This window comes from Leopardus geoffroyi, chromosome A3 (genome assembly GCF_018350155.1).
Source record: "Leopardus geoffroyi isolate Oge1 chromosome A3, O.geoffroyi_Oge1_pat1.0, whole genome shotgun sequence".
In the NCBI taxonomy this organism is placed as follows: Eukaryota; Metazoa; Chordata; class Mammalia; order Carnivora; family Felidae; genus Leopardus; species Leopardus geoffroyi.
The window spans coordinates 102971936-102987893 of NC_059336.1; the positions used below are offsets into that span (position 1 = coordinate 102971936).

General features: G+C 39.6%; 1 protein-coding gene and 1 pseudogene across 9 annotated transcripts in view; one reads left to right on the forward strand and one right to left on the reverse strand.

The window, feature by feature from the left end:
- Nucleotides 1–1198: 1198 nt before the first annotated feature.
- Nucleotides 1199–15958, forward strand: part of ZC3H8 (zinc finger CCCH-type containing 8) — a 31201-nt gene continuing 16441 nt past the window's right edge. For 6 of the 9 annotated variants that reach the window (XM_045446867.1, XM_045446870.1, XM_045446871.1 and 3 more), the window contains exons 1-3: nt 1278–1456; nt 5608–5704; nt 13694–13925. In XM_045446867.1, coding sequence (XP_045302823.1) covers nt 1380–1456; nt 5608–5704; nt 13694–13925 — 406 coding nt within the window. In that variant the 5' untranslated portion in view covers nt 1278–1379. Of the gene's footprint in view, nt 1457–5607; nt 5705–13693; nt 13926–15958 lie in introns of all 9 variants that reach the window. The other 3 variants (XM_045446874.1, XM_045446875.1, XM_045446869.1) reach the window with 2 other exon arrangements.
- LOC123581809 lies at nt 2788–2893 on the reverse strand (annotated as a pseudogene).

Consider the following 15958-nt stretch of genomic DNA (forward strand, 5'->3'; position numbering starts at 1 on the left):
TGGGCCTGTGCCCCAAATTTCCTGGAATTCCTCACCCCTACATGCTTAAACATCCCTCCTTTCCCACCTCAGTCCCTTTAAAAGTTCCCTTGAGGGGCACCTGGATGGCTCAGTTGGTTAAGTGTCCAACTTCGGCTCAGGTCATGATCTCACGGTTTGTGAGTTCGAGCCCCACATCAGGCTGTGTGCTGACAGCTCGGAGCCTGGAGCCTGCTTTGGATTCTGCGTCTCATTCTCTCTCTGCCCCTTCCCCACTTGTGCTCTGTCTCTCAAAAATAAATACATGTAGGGAAAAAAAAGTTCCCTTGACTATTGTTCAGAGAGCCAGTTTGACACCTTTGTCACTACCTGTCTCTCTCCAGCTGTAGCTGTTGCCCTCATAATAAAGCCTTGCCTGTGCTTTTAAATTTTGGGTCCAGCCTCATTTCTACTATGGCTGGGTCCAAAGACCTGAGTCCAGTAACATAATTATTTATCTTCTTATATTTTCTGTGGGTCAGGAATCCAGGAGCTACTTAGTTGGGGTGGTTCTGTTCCAGATTCTCCTGAAGCTGGAGTCACGTTGGCAGATCAGCTCCAAGATGGCCACTCATATGGCTGGCTTTTCACAGGCTGCATGAGTACTTTATGAAATGGTGACGGACTTTCCTTCAGCTAGGTAATTCAAGAGCCTAAGGCAGAAAGAGTGATGCTTTTCACCACCTGGCCTCGGAAGTCAGGCACCATCTAACAGTGTTACTTATTAGGAGTCACTAAATCTAGTCCACATTTAAGAGAGGGGAATAGGCTCCACCTTTTGAAGGGAGAAGTGTTATAAAGAATTTGTGAAACTACAGGGGAAAATAAGATGTCTGGCTTCAAAGAACTTTCCTTCGTTTGTATGGGAAGCGGACTCTGATTCACGCTAGGAATCAAACAGACTCTCACTAATAGGAGTGAGTCATGTTCGAGGTCATTGGCTAACCTACAGATTGAGCCTTCCTTTCATTATTCCCACAATCGCCACTCTTCCCCCGGCGTTGTAGTAAGCAAAACTGAACAATTCCGTCTCCCATATATATGCTCTATTTTCCTGCCTTGACACAATTCTCTCCAACTTGGGATGCCCACTTACCCCCAACGAAAGTGAAAGAAAGAATCCCAAGGACTCAGTTTAAAAATTCTAGTAAACATTTTGGATAACAGATCAAAAAGGGAACGGAAAAAGAATACACCTAAACTGGCGCGTGCGCAGAACCGCGAATGAGCAGGAGGCAGCGGGCTTGCGCGGGGACGCGGCGGCGCATGCGCGGGGCGACTTGTGGCCAGTGAGCCGCACTGAGTCCCTTTTCCTCACGCGGTGGCTGTTACTTTATAGCTGCCGGGTCCTTGTGAGGGTGATGGATTTTGAGAATCTTTTCTCCAAGCCCCCCAACCCGGCCCTGGGTAAAAATCCGACCACGGACTCTGATGAAAGGTGATTCCGCATCTTTTTCTACTTTGGTCGCAGGTGCTCAGCTGTGTTCCGCCTTTTGGTTCTATTCGGAGGCCGCTGGGGCTGCGCGTGGGCCACGCCGCGGGGTCGCGCGGGGAGTGCGTGAGCGAGCGCGTGGGGTTGGCCTGGCAGACGCGAGGGTCGGACGTGGAGAGGTCGTTCCGAAGCCGCGGGGCCGGACGCCCGAGGTGGGGATCCGTTCGTAAGCCGCCACGGCTCTGGCCGGGACCCTGCTTGAGGTTGAGGGGACCGGAGGGGTCCAGGCGGCGACCGAGGGGGGTCGAGGGAGCCCCCAGGATGCTCCCCTTTCCTTGCGCTCCTGACCCTGTGAACCAGGTTAGAAACCCAGTGGGTCCCCAAAGTACTCCTACTTCCATCGGACCATCAGCTCCTAGGGGACAGATTGTCATTTCTCACTGACACATGCTAACCGCTTTTTTTTTTTCTTGTAGAAAAAACCGAAACCCTAAGTTCATTAAGCAGTGAAGGGTGAATAGTTTGCCTTTAGTGCATTGATTTGCCTCAAAAGACCCTGAAGACCGTAATAAATCAGCAAACACCTTTGAGATGTAACATTTCCTTTAGGTTGAGAAAGTCGGGGGCACTGCTGGCCAGACGGTGCTAGTTTATTGATCTCATTCTTAGAGACGTGTATAGTGTAGTTTCTTTACACGCAGATACTAATTTACTTTTTTTTTTTTTTTTTTTTTTACTGAGTTTGAAATGCAAAAGCCAACTTCTAAGCTTTTAATGTATTTTTTCCAATTTTCCTAAGCTGAAACTGTGACACACAGTCCTTTGTTCCTTTATTTCTCTCGTTGTCAATATATCTCTTATTCTGGTTGATTTTACCTTCTGATATCAAATCTGTTCCCGTCTCTCTCAAATACCTTAATTAAAACTATTACCTTAATTCAGGCTACCATCAAGAGTTTTATTTAGTGCTTTACATGAAATACGTCATTTGATCTTAACCTTGAAGAAAAGAACTATCCTTATTTTTGCAGATGAGAAAATTGCAGAGAAAGGATAAATAACTTGTCAAGATTGCACAGTGTAAGTGGCAAAACTAGGATTAAGTTACCCAGTCTTACTTCAGGAGCCATGATTTGATTTCATTGCTACGTTTCTAAGGCCAAGTGACTAAAATAAGATCTATAAATATTGAAAAGAGACAAAGACACTAATTAATTGCAGATGGGTGATCATCTACAAAGGAAAACAAGAGGAACCAGTTAATAGACTATTGAAATACGAAAGAGAATTCGGCAAGGTGAATCATCACAAAAACAATAGCTGCATGTAAGAAAACAATAGGGTCTGTCGATTTGAAGATGTGTTGGACAAAAGATTCTAGTCACAAAAGCTTTACTGAACTACATACTACACTTGATCTTAGCCAAAAGGCCGAGAAGCGATTTTACTGAACTACATAAAAGACACTTCTGGATTTCTGCCAAAGTATTAGGTGGAGAATGGTATTGAAGTATGGAGAGCATCTGTGAACTGTTCCTTGTTCATACATATCCTTTGACTGTTTTTGTTGGTCTTTCTCTTTAAAATTTTAGGATCTCTGGTCTGCAGATATTTTACTTCCAATTTGTTGTCTTTTGACTTTGCTTATGGCTTTATTTTCATTGCATAAAGGTTTGTTTGTTTTAAGTAAGGTCAGGTGAATTAATCTTTAATGGTTTCTGGGTTTTTTGCTAGTAATTTTATGATGGGATTACTCGTGTACTGAGCACCTGCCACGTATGAGACATCCTAGGCCCTGGGGCTATAGCAATAAATAAACAAAAGAGATAAAAATCTCCATATTCATGAGATTTATATTCTTGGTTCACAGTACATAAATAGATAGTGTTTTAGGTGATGATAAATGCCTGGGAGAAAACGAAAATGATAGGAAGTGAGGATGGGATGGTCGGGAGAATGTAGATGTTTTAAAGACGATAGTTAAAGCCTCAGTGATATCATCCATGAGTAATATTTGAGTAGGGACTTGGAGGTGAGGAAGATTGATTTCTAGCAGAGAGAATATAAAAGCGCGTATAAAAGTCCTGAAGTGGAGTGAACATGGTGTGATTGGGTCATTGGAGCAGAGGGGCCAGGAGTAGCAGGAGTTGAAGAGAAGTAATACTCTAGAGGTACGCATGATAGGGTCAGGGAGGCAGATCATGTAGGGACTTGTAGATGCCCTAAGAATGACTTTGCCTTTTACCCTGAATGAGATGAAAGGCTATTGGAAGGTTTTCAACAGGGTGACATTTTAGCATGGTCATTCTGGTTGTGTTGAGAGTAGAATGTAACAAGTCAAGAGAAGCTTGGATCATAGTATTTAGTAGCAAGAAGTGGCCAAATATGGGTATATTTTGAAGATAAACTGGATTTTCTCACAGATTGGATGGGGATAGGAGAGAGGAGTCTATGTTGACTTCAAGGTTTTTGGTCGGTATCATTAGAAGGGTAGAGTTGGTGTTGAAAATAGCAAGAGGAGTAGATCAAGAGTTCAGTTTTGGCTCTATTAAAAATATGTCAGGTAGCAATCCACGGGGATATGTTGAATAGGTACTTGGCTCTGCCTGCCTGGGCTCCAATCTCAACTCTTCCAGTTAACTAGGTCTGTGGGAAGTTTTATAAGCTTTCTGTAATTCAGTTTTCTCGTCTGTGAAACGGTCTGTGTGTCTTAAGTTTGTTGCGATGTGGGTAATATGCATGGAATAGCTTCTGGCAGAGGGAAAGCATAATGCAAGTGTTAGCCGCTGCTGTTGTTAATGCTTTTGTAGTCATTACTGTCATTATTGCTTTGCCTCAGGGGAGGTTGCCTCCTACTCCATGAAATATTTCATTACTGTAACTGGAGCAATGAAGGCTCACAGTATCTGGCTTATTGGCTCTTGTAATAATGGCTCCTGTAGAAGGCTCAAACTTGGTGTCTTATCTGAAGAAATTTTGAGGCTCTAACTGGGGATAGATCAGTGGTAAACTGTTGAATTGGATTAAGTTGTGAAGCCTGAGCTCCTCCTAAGTTTGAAAGAAGCTCAGAGCCACTCTTCACATTCTTGCGCATTCCATTTGTAACACGTTTTTTTGAGAATGTACACATTGCCTAGTCCTTACCTTTACCAGGCATGTAACTCCTATCTTAAGCTTTTATTCAGTAGTCACTACTTGTCCAGACAACAATTGCTTTCAGTCTCTTGTATTTATAGTATAAGCCATTATTTAGCTTTACCCATAAATTTCATTGGCATCTTTGTTCACCAGCTTCTTATATTTCCCATCTTCATCTTTCATTTTTAGCTTTGCCAGAATATTCTCAAGTAATTGTCTCAGATGACATCTCTGCATGTTCAGCTTCTCAGTCCTTGCGAATCTGGAAACAACTTCTTTTTTATCTTCCCACTTGCTTATAAGTTAGGCTCTCTCCTGACCTTGAAGGAAACCGTGCATTTTACCTGAAATACTATTCTCCCTTACGTTCCTCCTTGTTTGCTAACTTTTTAAAAAGTTTACGTGTTTGTTTATTTTAAGTAATCTCTACACCCAATGTGGGGCTCAAACTCATGACCCCAAGATCAAGAGTTGCACGCTCTTCCAGCTGAGTCAGCCCGGCACCCCTGTTAGCTAATTCTTATATACCTTTGAGGCATAGAAAACCCTTGGCTCCCAAATGTAGGTTAAGTGTTCTTCATATATGTACCAATGCTTATCAGACTATATTGAAATTGCTTTATTTTTTTTCTCCAAGAATATAGAAAGTTCTCACAAGGCAGGGACAAAGTCTTTTTCATTGTCCAGGATTTAAGGCCTACAGCCTGGTATATGGTGGATACTCAGTATTTGTTGAATGAATGGAATGATGGATGAATGAATGGGTGGTTTCTATAGCTGCTAATACTAGAACATGAAGGTTATGCATTAAATTTCAGGTTTGTACTTTACTTACAAACACATGTTGACATTTACTGCTTCTGTAATTTTGTTCTTGGAGTATTTGGAGTAGAATTTGAATTTGGAATTCCTTTGAGGGCAAGTAGAAGATAAGCCAAAGCAGTGAATTTTAATGGTGTGGTATGAACCATTTCCAGGTTGAAAAACCCTTCTTGTATTATTTGATATTTTTGCTACAGAATCGATGATGAAATAGATGATACAGAAGTTGAAGAAACACAAGAAGAGAAAATAAAATGGGAAGTAAAACTGGAGTGTGAGCAAATACCCAAAAAAGTAAGATTAAGTTGGCATATCAAAAAACCAGACAGGAGTGGGTGTGAGAAATTTATCAGGGGTCCTATTTGTCTCAGTATAGTCAGCATTTGAGATCTAGTTGCTTATATCAAGGAAACCTTGGCTACACGGTCAAAAAACATATTAAAAAACTTTAGTCATTTAACGTGAACTGTTTTAGTGTATTGCTTTTATTTTGGTTGTCTCTATTTCTGAAATGGGTTGTAGTCTATTTCATTTTATTAATTTTTTTTTTCAACGTTTATTTATTTTTGGGACAGAGAGAGACAGAGCATGAACGGGGGAGGGGCAGAGAGAGAGGGAGACACAGAATCAGAAACAGGCTCCAGGCTCTGAGCCATCAGCCCAGAGCCCGACGCGGGGCTCGAACTCACGGACCGCGAGATGGTGACCTGGCTGAAGTCGGACGCTTAACCGATTGCGCCACCCAGGCGCCCCAATGTAGTCTATTTCAAAACCTTTTCAAATTAGGTCACAATTTTTAAGGGTTTTGATTTGCTGACTCAACTAACCTTAGTGATTTACAGCTAACTCAACTAACCTTAGTGATTTACAGCTTAAAGCTTGGATGAATTTGCTAGGACTGCCCTAAACAAAGTACCACAAAGTGGGTGACTTAAATAACAGAAGGTTATTGTCTTGTGTCTCTGGAGGCTGGAAATCTGAGATCAAGGTGCTGGCAAGGTTGGTTCCTTCTGAGGGCTGTGAGGGGGAGTCTGTTTCATGCCCCTCACATAGTTTCTGGTGGTTTGTTGCCAGTCTTTGGTGTTCCTTGGCATGGCTTCCAGAAGCATCACCTTGATCTTTACCTTCATATTTGAATTGTGTTCTCCCTGTGTGCATATATCTGTATCTAAAATCCTTTTATTTATTTTTCTATTTTTGATGTTTATTTATTTTTGAGAGAGAGAGAGAGAGCACGAGCGGGGGATGAGCAGAGAGAGAGGGAGACACAGAATCCGAAACAGGCTCCAGGCTCTGTCAGCACAGAGCCCGACGCGGGGCTCGAACTCACAAACCACAAGATCATGACCTGAGCCGAAGCCAGACGCTCAACTGCTCAACCGACTGAGCCACCCAGGCACCCCAAAATTAATCCTTTTATAAGGACATCAGTCATATTGGATTAGAACCTACCCTAGGAACCTCATCTTAACCAATTACACATGTAATGGCCCTATTTCCAAATAAGCCCACATTCTAAGGTTAGGACTTCATCAAGAGAATGTTGAGGGGGTGGACACAGTCAACCCATAACAGCTAGTATCTATGCCTCTCTTGCCTCTTTCTCTCTTTTTGAAATTTTTTTTTTCTAAATTTTTTTAATGTTTTTTTGTGAGAGAGAGACTGAGAGAGAGCAGGGGAGGGGCAAAGACAGCGGGAGACACAATCTGAGGCAGGCTCCAGGCTCTGAGCTGTCTACACAGAGTCCCATGAGGGGCTCAAACTCAACCATGAAATCATGACCTGAGCTGAAGTCAGACATTTAACTGACTGAGCCACCCAGGCGCCCGTGAAATTTTTTTTAATTGTGAATTTTAACACATTACCAAGAGATGGGTTTGAGTGGGGAGTGAGACTCACAAGACACAAATAGGCTTTAATGTGATACTTTGCAGGCTCTGCATTGCCAGTGCAGAGCTGGATGTGGGCCTGGAGCCCACGAATCACAAGATCATGACGTGAACCAAAATCAAAAGTTGGGCGCTTAGTGGACTGAGCCACCCAGGCATCATTTAATGTGCTACTTTTATACCTGGCTTTATAAAAGGATACAGGACAGATAATGCAGCAGGTACATCGTCTTCAGCTTCTCAGCTACCCAAGTATATAACTTCTTTTGCCCTTTGGGGCATGTGTGGCTGCTGTGGACAAGAACCAAGGTCTTGACACTAAGAAACTGTAGCCTGGATTTCCCCCCAATTTTTAATACTCTTTTAGTCATACAGACCCCAGTTCTTCATACCCACTTAAGGTTCCCTGATCCATGTATAATCCTATACAGGAATTAGGCAGATAGAACATTCTACAGTTAATCTTAAGTAGATTCCAAGAAACAGTACTGTGAGAAGATGGACACCTGCATTATTCCTAAGTAGGCTTGCTATAGCCCGACTCTTTACTCACAAGTGCATGAAACATAAATGTACAGTATCACAGCTGATTAAAAATAGAACACCCAAGCCAACAATTTGCAAGTCTAGAAAGAACATTACGCACAAAGCCTCTGATGCCTCCTTTCTCAGTCATAACCCCTTGTTTCCTCCTAGAGGTAACTAGAGACCTAACTTGCATGCTAATAATCACTTCCTTGCTCTTCTTTACAGGTTTAGTTTTACTGCTGATGCTGTCATCCTTAAAGAACACAGTTTTTTCTTGCCTGTTTTTACATTTTATAGAAATAAGATAGTGATTGTATTTTTTTCTTTTAAAGATGATTTTTAAGTTTATTTATTTAACGAGAGAGAAAGAGAGAGTGTGTGTGTGTGTGTGTGTGTGTGCATGTGGGAGGAGGGGGAGGGACAGAGGGAGAGAGAGAATCCCAAGCAGGTTCTGTGCTGTCAGTGTGGATCCCGTCATGGGGTTCAAACTCAGGAACTGTGAGATCATGGCCTGAGCCAAAATCAAGAGTCAAATGCCTAATGACTGAGCCACTCAGGCACCCCTGTATGTGTTCTTTTCTGTCTTCTTTGTCTCAACATTATATTTACAAGATTCATAGATGTTGTGGTGTATACTTGTTTATTTTCTTAGCTGCATGGTATTCCATTATTGAATATACTAGATTTCATTGTTGGTAGAGGTTATAGGTTATAGGAGATTATAGGCAGTGCTGCTACATTCTTTAACTTGTGTCCGTTGCACGTGTGTTCTGTATTTACCTAGGAGTAGAACTTCTGGGTCTTAGAGTATAAGCATCTATACCTTTACCTTAATGCCAAACTGTATTCCAAAGTGGTTTTACCAATTTTTATTCCCAGAGGTATATATGAAAGACCGTATTTCTGCTACTCCACATGTGATATTATTATCCATCTTATTTTTTATCACCTGGTGAAGTTTCTCATTGTAATTTAGTTTATATATTTTTTTATTAAAAAATTTTTTTTTAACATTTATTTATTATTGAGAGACAGAGAGACAGAGCATGAGCAGGGGAGGGGCAGAGAGAGGAGGAGACACAGAATCTGAAGCAGGCTCCAGGCTCTGAGCTGTCAGCGCAGAGCCCAACACGGGGCTCGGATTCACAAACCGCGAGATCATGACCTGAGCCGAAGTTGGACGCTCAACCAACTGAGCCACCCAGGCACCCCATTTATATTTTCTTAACTGCTATTGGGATTGAGCACCTTTTTGTGTTTGTCCATTTGGATTTCCTTTTTTTTTTTTTTTTTTTTGGTGCTTGTTCAGGTCTTTTTGTCTTCGTATTACTGGTTTGTCTGTGATTTTTTTTTTTTTCCCCTTGATTTGTAGTTCTTTATTTTGGATTATAAGGGTTCCCCCCGCCCTTCATTGAGTATTATCTGTTGCAGATATCTGCTTATTTTGTGGCTTTACAGGATGGCATTTTTTGATTAAAAGTTTATATTTTAATGTATTCAAATTTATTCTTCTTTATAGTTAGTGTTTTATGTGTTTTATCTAAATATCCTGAGATAATAAAAATATTTTTCTGTAGTGTCTTCTAAAAGATTTATTGTTTTGCTTTTCACAAAGGCTTATAGTCACCATAACTAATTTTTGTATCTGTATAACTGTGAGGTAGAGGTAATAAATTTTTTTTACCTTTTTTTTTTTTTTTTTTCTCCCTGTTATCATACCCAGTTGTTCCAGCACCATTCACTGAAGGAAAAGAATGGTCTTTTCCTCCACTGGTCTGCAATGTCACCATTTTCAAAAATCAAATGTTTGTGTTTGAGTGGGTTTGTTTCTTCACTCTATTCTCTTCTGCTGGTTTATCTGTTTAGCCCTCCCCTAAGAGCTCACCATGTTAGTTACTGCAGCTTTATAGTGAGTTTAGATGTCAGATAAGCAAGTCCTCTCACCTTATTTTTCTTCTTTAAGTGTCTTGGCTTTTTCTTAGCCCTATATAAATTTTAAAATTAGTTTTCCGTGGAAAATTCTGGTGGAATTTTCATTGGGAATACATTTAATCTGTAGATCATTTTGGAAAGAATTGACATCTTTAGAATATTGAATTGTCTAATCTTTAGGTCCTCTATAATTTCTCTCAACAGTATATGATACTTTTCTTTGTAGGTATCTTACATACCTTCTGTTAGGTTTATTGCTAGATGTTTGATGAGGCTATTATAAATTATGTCTTTTTTAAGCATCCATTTTCTAACTCTTGGTTTCTCATAATTTATTCAAGAGTTCTTTCTTGTTCTTTGTTTTGATGTTATAGCTTTCTAGCATTTTTTAAATAGATAATGTCTTGAATGTCTCTTTTGCAACTATTTATGGTCTCTTTTGCAACTATTCAACTCTGCTGTTGCTCAGCTCTGCAATTGTAGTGTGAAAGCATCTAGTATAATATGTAAATGAATGAGTGTGGCTGTGTTCCATTAAACTTTATTTATGGGTATTGAAATTTGAATTTTATATAATTTTCATTGTCATGAGATATTATTATTTTGATTTTTTTCTTCAAACATTTAAAAATTCTAAAGACCATTTTTAGCTTGCTGTTACAGAAATAAGTGGCAAGATGGATTTGGCCCTGGGAACATAGTTTATGACACCTGCTCTAGATTTTTGTCATGTGTTTTGTGCCTTCATTGTCCCTTGATTTAAGATAGGCCTGGAGAGTTGATGGACGGCCTAAACTGGTGTGTTGCCGGGTCTGTGTCTCTGTAGGCCTTTTGTCCAGATGGGAAGCTTGACTGGACATTCTCTGTACATGAGTGGGCTGTGTGGATAAGTGGGTTTCCTGCAGCCTGCTTTGTGCTATGCATCCCTTTCAGTGGTCTGGTGAAGCCCATGGGTCCCTTCTCAGAATAATGTTTTTAAGTGAATAAAATAGAATATGTTGGATTACAAAGGAAATTTATTTTATTGAAATATAGTAATCAAAATAAAACAAATGGGAAAAGAGTAATATGTTCTTTATTAATGTACTAAATAATAAGGTCCAACAGGTCTAATTATTGCAACTTTGACATAGTGATGAACATAAAAGATATTTTGAGATTTGCAACCACTATAAGGTAATATATGAAAGTAACTATGATTCTATTAGTGACAGTTGTTGGGACTGCTGATACTACTGCTGTTTGTTGGCCTGTGTTTCACAACAGGAAGATGCTAAATGTCAACTTAAGGGTTGATGATGCAAATAATGTGTGATTTTTATTGCCATTCAAGTTCATTGAATTCTGTCCATAGACCCCAGTGGGCGGATCTCTTCTGGACAGTGGGGTAGAACTCCTGTTGTAGGTTGAGTGGATGGAGTATATTTCTGGTGGGGGTTGCTCTCAAATGCCAGAATGTGGAGGACTTCATCCTGGGGTCTTAGTACCCAGGTAACAAGACTTGGCTTTTATCAGACATTTTATTCAATTTCTTTATTCTCTTTTTTGCCCAGGGTAAATTTTTGTTTGTATGCGTTCTGGTGAGGAGTAGGGTAGAGAGAATTTGTTAACAATAGCTTTGTCTGTTTTTATGTAGAATTTTAATTCATCCTCATTTACAGCCCCGTTTCTCACACACCAACGTAAGCCCAGCCTCCCAATTATCATTTGCTTTTTGTTTTTCAAATGTTTGCCAATAATTTGTTAAACTTTTCTCAATTACTGATGAATGTACTTCATTTCCCCCCCACCCCCACTAATATGGAACTGTGTTTACATTTCTATACTTTTATTTCTGTGGACTTTCAGGAGGCCACACTAGTTCAATAAATCATCCTAAATTAAAAATCTTTTGCTTAAAAAAATTTTTATTTAGACTCCTTCACTGAAGAGAAAAAAGTTATATAGTGTATTTATATGCTTTCTAAATTACATAGAGAACAACAAATATCAAAGCAAGGAGTTTATAGCTAGCTGCATGAAGAAAAGTATTAAAGCAATCGTTTGTATTTTGTGTATTTCATTGCTCTCTAAGAGTAATCATATCCATTAGGAGTGCTCATCTCTAATGTATAAAAAACAACATAATTGATGATCTTCCTGGTTTTATTCATGTTGCCAAGTCGTCTCATCTTTTCATTTAATACAAATGAATCAGACGTATTATTACCTGTTAAAAGGGGTCTGCTTTGGTACATATTTTGTGTGTGAGGGAGCACTTAATGATTCATTTGGATCATTGTGATATTTTGATTCAGTTACGCTGAATAGAATTTCCTGTGTGTTTGACTAAGCTTCGCGAAGCTGTTGCACAATTGAATGATTCTCCCTGTGCCCATTAAATAAAATTAAAGGCGAAAACCAAGGTAAACATAATTATCACAGAAATTGGCCAACTTTTTATAAAGGACCAGCTAGTGCATCATTTTGACTTTGTGAGCCATATTGTCTCTGTCACAACTAAGCCACAGGTAGCAGAGGAGTGAATGAATGGGTATGATTGTGTTCCAGCAAAACGTTATTTACAAAAACAAGAGGCTGCCAACCCCTGACTAGAAGAAGATACATTTACAAGTTCATTCTATGGCTTTAGTTTTAAAAGGTGCTCTTTCTTGAAAACTTGGAGACCAGGAACTTGGTGGCCTGATGATTGTTGGATTGGTTGGTAGTCTTGTCTGGTGTAATGAAGATGAGGTGTACATTAAGGCCACTGTCAGGTTAGGAAACTTTCTCCACTTGTTTGGATTCTTCAGGCAGGGAGCAAAGTCATTTTCTAAGCCTACGATAAATCCTCTGGTGGTACGAGTCCTAGCTTTGAAGTTAACCATCAAAGGTAAACCATTAAATTGGGCCACTTAGTATATTTTATAATAGTCTTCTGGTTTGTTTGAGTCTGCTGCCTTGATCAGTTATAAGAAAGTAGGTAAGAGACCAGGCCCCAAAGCATGCTCTGGAGCAGCATCATTGGCCAATTTAATGGTAGACATGTCATCTCTTCTTGATATCGAAACAGGAGCCCTTTGACACTTGGACTTTTTAAAATAAACCTTAATTAAAATGTATCATCTATACTAACGATAATTATACAACTTGATCCACCTGGGTTATCGAGTATAAATACCTATATAACCAATACTAGGGAATTCTGGTACTTTAATTCAGAGTACTTTAAGTTGTCTGCTGTGATCATCTCAGGCTGACCCAGGGTCAGTTGCCTTACCTGGCTTGCTCTTCCAGTGTGGGTGCCAGTGTTTGCATCTGTCGCCTTGGGGCAGCTGCAACAACAGTGTTAGAAAACTATTTCTGAAAGTAAAATTAACTTGATTATAGAGAACGGGGCAGTTCTTTCTTCCTTGTTGTCAGTGCTGCCACCTTCTCTGCCACCAATGCTGTGAGTTACAGGAAAAATAATGGACTTCGCTAGCTGTGATATATCTTAGTGTAGTATAGATTTTCACTTGGGCCATTACAGTTTACTTGTTCTTTTATGAAATGATGAGTTATTGAATTAAGCCATTTAAAGTATGCAAAAGGATGCAAAGGGAGAAATAAAATGTGAATTGTAATACTATAATTCAATCAAATAAAATTATATCAAATAATTAAGATTTGGGGATTTCGTCTTTAATTCAGTAGAGTACATCTAGTGTACAAATTCAGAATCTTGTGTTAAGTTTTCTTCAAGGACAATATGTTGTGTTTTTTGTTTATGTTTTTTTTAATTCTGGAAAATTTTAAGTATGTAAGAGTGGAAAGAAAAGTATATGAACCCCCGTATACCCATCACCCAACTTCAACAATGATCAGTTCATGGCTGGTCTTTATTTCTTCTTTATAACCAGATTGCGTTGAATTATGCTAGGTTTTTAAAATTGAAAATTTAATTTTTACTTAGTTTAGGCACTTGGGGAACTCTACAGCATCACCGAAGAAATTGCTACATAGAAAATCAAGAAGTAAGGACTATGATGTATATAGTGATAATGATACCTGCAGTCAGGAATCAGAAGATACTTTTGCTAAAGAGCTTCAGCAGTATATACAAGCTAAAGAAATGGCAAATGCTGCTCAATCCTTACCATTTCCTGAAGAATTGAAGAAAGAGGGAGTGAAGGACACCCAGAAAGGTAAGGGTGAGACTGTTTTGTCATTTTGTGTTTATCTAGAGAAGCAATCACAGTTGTCCATATACAGATTGGGGTTTGGGGAGGGGGAGAGTTTCCTCTTGCGTTTTATTTCATAGGAAGATCATGCTTTCCATGGATCTTATTTATTTATTTATTTATTTATTTATTTTTGTTTATTTATTTACTTTGCGAGGGGGAGGGACAGAGAGAGGAGAGAGAATGCCAAGCATGCTCTGTGCTGTGAGCACAGAGCCTGACTTGGGGGTTGATCTCATGAACTGTGAGATCGTGACCTGAACAAAAATCAAGAGTTAAATGCTTAACTGACTGAGCTTCCCTGGTGCCCCTCCATGGATCTTTACACCAGATGTGAGCTTGCATGGCCGGAGACCCCCCTGAGACCTGGCCATTTGGTGTACAAATGCTTAGTTTATAGGAGGAAAGTACAGCAGGGTTATCAAAGGCCATGACTGCTTTGAAAGGGAGAATGCTAAATCCTTTGCCTCTGCATATATGAAGGACAAGATGTGCCTGTTTGTATTGCTGTGTTCTAGGGAGGGATTGATTTCATATCTGTTATAGCGGTATGCCAGATTAAACTCAGAAATAATATTCTTTTAGATTAATCAAATAAAGTTTAGTCATAGATATGAGGACAAATGACCATGGTAAACAAAATTAATCCTCTTATTTTACTGCTTTTTTTCTCTTGAAATGTTTTTCTGTTTAAAATCAGTCTATAGATAAATTTAATCTATATAAAATGTTTTCTTTTTCTTTTTTTTAATCTGTGTTTATTTTTATTTTAAATTAAACACTGCGCAGTGTGGGGCTCAAACTCACATCCCCAAGATCTAGAGTTGCATCCTTTACCAACTAAGCCAGCCAGGCACTCATATATAAAATGTTTTCAGTGAAAACTCTGACAGTAGTGTAAGAGGTCATTTTAAACATTTGAAGGTTTTGCTTTTATAGTGCTATGGCAGTTCCTAATTAGCTCCATTATACTCTGAACACTTCAAAAGGATCTGGCTGGTGGCAAGCAAGATTGATTTCATTAATTATCTTGCTTTTCTTTCTTCCTGACTATACCTTATCTATTTAAAAAAAATTTTTTTTAAGTTTGTTTATTTATTTTGAGAGAGACAGAGGCAGCATGAGTAGGGGAGAGACAGAGAGAGAGGGAAAGAGAGAGAGAGAATCCCAAGCAGGCTCCGCACCATCAGCACACAGCCTGACGTGAGGCTTGAACTCGTGAAACTGCCAGATCATGATCTGAGCCGAAACTGATAGTTGGACACTTAACCGACTGAGCCACCCAGGCCTCCCTACCTTATCTATTTTCATAAAGAATGAATTGGGGATCCAGAATATATTAATTCTCCTTTTGGTCTCTTAATCCCAGAGCTTCCAGAAAGGTCAGCATCATACCACGTTTCACCCAGTGAGCAGCGGAGAACTCCTCCTGGATTATTATAGAATGTACTTTTTTTTTTTTTAGGTGTTTATTTTATTAATTTTTAAGAGCAAGAGAGAGCACACAAGCGAGCAGGGGAGGAGGAGAGAGAGAGAGACAGAGGATCTGAAGCAGGCTCTGAGCTGCCAAAGCACAACCCAATGTGAGGCTTGAACTCATGAATCATGAGATCATAATCCAGGCTAAAGTCAGATGCTCAACTGACTGAGCCACCCAAGCGCCCCAGAATGTACTTAAGAGTAAACTGCCAGGGTGCCTGGGTAGTTCAGTCAGTTAAGTATCTGACTTTGGGTCAGGTCATGATCTCCTGGTTGATGAGTTTGAGCCCCACGTTGGGCGCTGTGCTGACAGCTCAGAGCCTGGAGTCTGCTTTGGATTCTGTGACTCCCTGTCTCTCTGCCCCTCCCCCACACACACTCTGTCTCTCTCTCTCTCCCTCTCAAAAAGAAACAAATGTTAAAAAAAATTTAAAGTAAACTGCCATTGTACTTTTATGTCATCATAAATTAAAATTAAGCATTTTAAGATTTAATTTAATGTTTAAGATTTAAACAGA